We start from the raw sequence: 5,872 nt of genomic DNA, 5'->3' as shown, positions 1-5,872 counted from the left end.
CAGCTCTTCCAGCTTGTGATGTTCTGCCCGCTGATTCCTTACGTGTTCCCTAAAACGCTTGAAATGCTTGGAAGGCTTTTTTTAAATTGTTTTTGCAGATCAACGATGAAACGCCATTAGGCAGAGAATCCCTCCTTATTTGGGAACGCGGGAGAAGAAGTGGAGAAGGTCTGGGGCCCTGGACTCCCCGAGTTCGGGGAATGATGGGTTAGAAGTTGGAGAGAGAAGAGCAGGCAGTTCTTTAATAAGCTGCCCTCTGAAGCGGTCCCAGTGTCCTGATTTTCTGTGCATGTTACAACCTCCTCCCTTCTCAGCACTTGATGGGATAAATTTAGTTTCATTGTGTAACTTGCTGGCTTGTATTCCATGGGAGGTGGCTTTGGTAGTTGGTTTGGATAATATTTTGAATGAACGGCAGGGGTATGTAGCACATACCACCAATATTTTTTATATTGCAGAGGCAAAATACCACTCCTTTTTTAAAATTTAAAATAATTCTCCAACCTGTTAGAACTTAGTGATCTGAAATTACTTGCTTCATTGTTAGAAAAGCTGCTGTTGAGGGCATTGCGAGGCCTCCCTGAGAATTTTAGATTAATGAGATATTAGGATGCTGACTTTAGTTAAAGGGGAACAATAAAGAAAAGGAGGGGAAAAAGGGGGGGGGCAGATAAATAGAAGTGCCAGGAAAGAAAGGAGAAAATAAGAGAATCGCCAACCTTTTAATTTGGTTTGTACATGTATTAATACTCCACAAAAAAGTTCTTTAACAGTCTTTCATTCGAGAGTGCTTAATTGGCACTCTGCCTGAAGTGAACCAGAAAATGGCTCACTTGGAATGAGAATTGGAAAGATACCACAGTACCAATCTGGTGACTATAGACATGAAAAACCTCTGGTGCTGCAGTATCTTCTGGTAGTCCAGTTAAGCAATATCTGATTCTTCCAGGACGCATGCTATAAAAACAGTGGCCTTCTGACCCCTTGTACTAGAGTCTGTGCACTGGAAATTAGTGATTTTTTTTATAAGAGAAGGGATTACAGGGGATGAGGGGGGCAACACCCTTAAAAGTAGAACAAAAACTTGCAGTTATGAACAAGGACTTTGTGAAGTAGTTGTGGCTCCTATCAGCATTTAACATCCATATGTGTGTGTCCGCATATATTGGATGAGGAGGATGAAAAGAAGAAAGGCCAGAAGTTAAATGAGGGCAAGAACCTTGGAAGAAAAGCTGCGAGAATGTAGAATTACAATTTTGAACTGAAAAAAACTGTAGCTAACCCAGGTCCTTATAACAGTCAAAGACCATACAGGATAATGAGGAACTGAGCTCTTAACACTTGCTTTCATTTTTTTTAGTTATTAAATGCACTGAAAAATTTTGAGTTTCCAAACAAATACTCAGACCTGAAGAGCTGCAGGTGAGAGAAGCATCTCCCTGAGATGCTCAAAGACAAAGGCACATATGTTTCCTTTATAAATATTCAGGGGTTTGTTATTGGGGGGGGGGAACAGATGTTAAGAAGCTCTGGCCAGGACGTGCCCTGCCAGTTACACGGGGGTAGTAGCGTTCACCTTCCTAGAAGAAACCTGTATGTTTCAGCACAGTTGTGTGCTTGAGTTCTCCTTGCACTAAGCGGGATGAGTATTGTAGTAATACGTTATAATTATTGTAAAACTAAACTATCCAGGGTCTCACAGTGATTCTCTGACAGAGAGAATCTCCGACAGCCTCTTTCTCCGAGGCAGAGACTCGGAAAAAGCCAGGCAGCCCATCCCTTCCACCTTGGCACGTGAGGTGAACGCGTACTTCTGTGTGCCTGACTGCTGCGTGCACGGATGCTACGTATTAGCATCCGTGAGTAGTTTCACAGTTGGTAGGGCTTGTGAATGAGAGTTCAGAAAGCTTCTCCAGAATTCTGAGAGCAAGAGAAAGAGGTTCGGTGTCTGATTTTCGGTGTGATTTGCTTCAAGAATCTTTCTTCCTTTGCACGGTTTTACTAAATTTAATTTCTTCCCAGACTCCGTTTCCTCGAAAAATGCTGTCGAATTTCCTCGCTGCACCAACCTCCCAGGCTCTTCTGGCTTTGGTGGTTAGCTTTTGGTGGTTATTTCTCCACTTACATCAGGTATGCTTCAGGAATCTTTCTTCCTTTGCACGGTTTTACTAAATTTAATTTCTTCCCAGAGTGCAGTTCCTCGAAAAATGCTGTGGAATTTCCTCGCTGCACCAACCTCCCAGACTCTTCTGGCAGTAGCTTTTGGTGGTTATTTCTCCACTTTCATCAGGTAGATACTGAGACAAGAGTCAACCATTGCTGCTTCTAGGATTGCCTCTCAATATGTTGCATTGTTCTCCTGCCAGCGGGTAGTTTGACGTATGATTTTAAGCGATGTTAAAAGCATTATGATGTAGTGCTGTGCATCCTTCTGTGCCTGCCGCTTTGTGGGGAAGCGACCACCTAGCGCATGCTCGCTCTCCCTGTGCAATAACTAGAGATATCACTTAGGACCTGCAAAAGCTCATTAAACAGTGAAGAACCTGCGTATCACAGTCATCATGTAAGGAAACTGCCTATCTTTTTATGAAGACATCTTTGGGAACGCTGGTGGAAGGTGAGAGAGTGACAGCACAAAGATAGGGCTGTAGCACATGACAACGTGGAAATTTTGGAATAGACCCAAGCTGTTCTTGGTAGCCTAATTTGGAGCATCTTCTTTGGCTTTTTCGGTTCACAGGCGATACAGAATCTATAACTTAGATGGTCTCAGAGCCGCTTTTAACTCCATAGTGTTTCTCCTGCCTTTTTTCATACACATTGTGGGATCATTATTGTTCTCTTTTATATCAATAATTACAGGGAAACCCCACTGACTGGTGAAATCACTAGGCTTACTCTAGGCTTACTCTGATGTCAAAGAGAATATTTATTGTAATTACTGCTGCTTGAAACTTGCTACACTGACTGTTGGGCTAAATGCGACTGAGTTTAAAACCTATAAAAAAAACTTTTTTTGGCATATTGAAATTAATTCCATGCCCAATTAATTTCTTCAGCAGTGAGATAATGTCTGTCGCCTCAGTGCTCTGCAGTTAATGATGTCCCTTCTTTTACTATCCTAGATATTAAATATCTCACTGATATTTTATTGGCAAAGCAAACGCCTCTTCTTCTCTCTTTGTTTCTTCTTTTCATTATAGCCAACTCAAGAGATAGAAGAACAGCTGTTTCACCACTTTGCAAAGAATTCTGCTTTCCTCCTGCCTGACTGTCGCAGATTCCACCACCAGGAGGCCCTCATTAAAGTGCTTATAGCGAGGCAAAGAAAACACAAGGACAGTGAAATGAGATGGAGAAACCCGTCCCCACAGGAGTAATCCGAAACTAATACTTATCCTATAAATAGAGATTTTCAGAGTGCTGTGCAGGCATCTATTAATTGATTCTTGCAGGAATCCTAATATCCAACCATCAGTCGTACTGTAACTTTTGAGGATACTGGGGTGTCATGGGTGGTATCCCTGCACTGAATCACCAAGTGATAGCTAGGAAAGTTCATGCTTTGTCTTCTGGACAGGAAAGCTCTTAATAATGTAAGTAAAACGATAAAATGGGGTAACGCATGGTTTTGCTTTCTAGTCACTCACGTCTGCCCTCTAGCTTTCACCCAGGGAATGTGCCTTCACCTAATTCACCTCTGCCTTCTCTCTTATTTACTCATTCCCGGGTTCTTAATTTTCTTTCACTTTTCACAGCAAGCTTTTATTGTCTCCTAAAGGTTCTAAATATCTGGACTAACAGTCTGTCTGATTGTTCTCTTTTGCTAACATGACCTTTAAAGAAAGGGGGAAGGAGAAATGTTTTCATCCTTGTTTTGCCAAATCATGCACTTCTTTCCTTAATTACTGGCTCTCCAAAGCTGCCGTCATTCCTTTGGCTGAAATGTAGACTTTGTTATTCAAAAGAACAGTGTGTCTGTGATATCTTAACTAAAAAGTATATACAGTTGTCATTTTTCTTTCCTTAAACCCCAGTTTTTGCTCTTCACTGCTGAGTCAAGCCTTGTATATCTGCTCCTGTTCCACTTTCTCAAGATCATGTTTCGGTACTGATGAGTCCAAGACACAGCTTTGCAATGCCATTTCAGAATGGATGATAGGTGAGAGTGGCTTTGCTCTCTCATTGGAAATGCGGCTTGTGCAAGCTGTAGGCTGCAAATTGAGTTACCCGTTGTCTTTCAAACTCGGTTTCTGCCCTCCTTCCCTGAATTCACACATATACATTCCAACCATTTACGTTTGTTTACTTGGGCCTTTCTTATACGTCCTAATGTGTAAAACATGTATCCTCTGCTCTAAGAAGCAGAAAAAGTGTATATGAAGCCATGATGTTGTATACAAAGTTCCCAGGCCTCTGAAGAGGTTTTCCAATCATTGTTCGCCATTCTGGCCACACTGTTCACCTTAAAGAGTTTAAGCAAATACACAGGTAGTTCTGCCACTCACATGCTCTGGGTAGAGTCCGTTGCTTCCTGACGGAGTTTGCCACGAGGCTGTCCTTGGTGACCGGGAGACCGAAGGTTCAGAGGACACATGCAGCCCACACAGCAGTGAAAGCGTCTTTAAGCTCCATTTCATTCTGTTCCTATTACCTGGCTACTCCTTGCTTGGTTCCGTGTCTGTCTTTTCATTCTTCTCTTGGTCTCCTACTTTCACAGCCATCTGTTTCTGTGGGTCACCTAAGATGTCCTTTCCAGGAAATAATGGAATATTAAACCTCTAGTCTGTAGATTCCCGATTAGCGGATGCAGGGAGGCTGTACCAGGGAAAGGATCTCGGTATGGGTCGGTTTCTTATGCTCTGTTGTAACCCTCCACAGCTGGCAGCTGCTGGAGACAAGATGTTAGGCCTTTGGGCTGAGCTGCTGTGTTGTTTATAAGGGAGAGCAAATGGGGCCTGCATTCTAAATCCCCTTCTAAGCTTATTTTATCTCATGCCTTAGATGAATATGTCCGTACAAACAAGTGATACTGCATCATGAGAAAATGTGAAGCTTAGTGTGTATAGCACACTATGAAGATGGGAGAAAGGTGCTAAATATTCTTTTCTCTTCCGTGTTCTTTCACCGTTCCTTCTTTCTCTCCACTTAGGCACACTACCAACCCCAAGAAGCTACACTAGCTGGGGCTATTCCCAGCTGGAACCAGAGAAATTCAAGATGAACATTCTCTGTCACCAAAGGGAGAGCAGAATAGTAAGAACGGTGATGTAAGCAGTTCTCCCTAGTCCCTGCTAATCTAAATAAGAGTTTGTATCCAAACCGGGTGGTCATTTTTCTCCCCAGGATGCCTTGATCTACAGGTCTTACTCTATACTGATCCTTTGTGTTAGAAAGGTATGCCTGTGGATGGCCTTTTATCGAAGGCAAAAATCGGAAATAACGTGGGCTTTAGATGATGTGGTGTCTGCAGTAGCACGAGAATGGGCTGTGTGGCCCAAAAAGTCCCTTCCAGTCCTGGGTACCTCCTGCAAGCTCACATGCAGATAAGGGAGCTTTTCAGGCTTTTGAGGAATGCAGATGACTGCTCACCTACGGCCTGAACTAGCCTGGGGTAAAAGCTATTCAGGGACACTCAGGAAATTTAGAATCCATTCCTATGAGACCTGTGAAGGCCAGGTACTGTAGTGCAGTAAATGGGGGATCCAACTGTTTTGTTTTCCTGTCTTAATTTTGCCTTGTTCCCTGGGTTAGCAAGGGATGGAAATACGAGACCTACTAGGACCAGGTAGAAGGTGGTCTTGAGAGCTCAACAGTTGTCATATAAATAGCTGGATGGTGTCAATGTGTTCAACAGCAGTAAAGCAGGATT

The 5,872-nt window shown here is 42.9% G+C and overlaps 1 protein-coding gene across 1 annotated transcript in view; it reads right to left on the bottom strand.

The window, feature by feature from the left end:
- CBY1 (chibby homolog 1 (Drosophila)) overlaps nt 1-5,872 on the bottom strand; it is a 9,767-nt gene that overhangs the window by 3,370 nt on the left and 525 nt on the right. The window contains exon 3 of the mRNA XM_009332675.1: nt 5,073-5,157. Coding sequence (XP_009330950.1) covers nt 5,073-5,157 — 85 coding nt within the window. The remainder of the gene's footprint in view (nt 1-5,072; nt 5,158-5,872) is intronic.

This window comes from Pygoscelis adeliae, unplaced genomic scaffold (genome assembly GCF_000699105.1).
Source record: "Pygoscelis adeliae isolate BGI_AS28 unplaced genomic scaffold, ASM69910v1 Scaffold399, whole genome shotgun sequence".
Taxonomy (NCBI): Eukaryota; Metazoa; Chordata; class Aves; order Sphenisciformes; family Spheniscidae; genus Pygoscelis; species Pygoscelis adeliae.
Note: the sequence above shows the minus strand (reverse complement) of the source record. Positions and strands in the feature narration are given on the sequence as shown.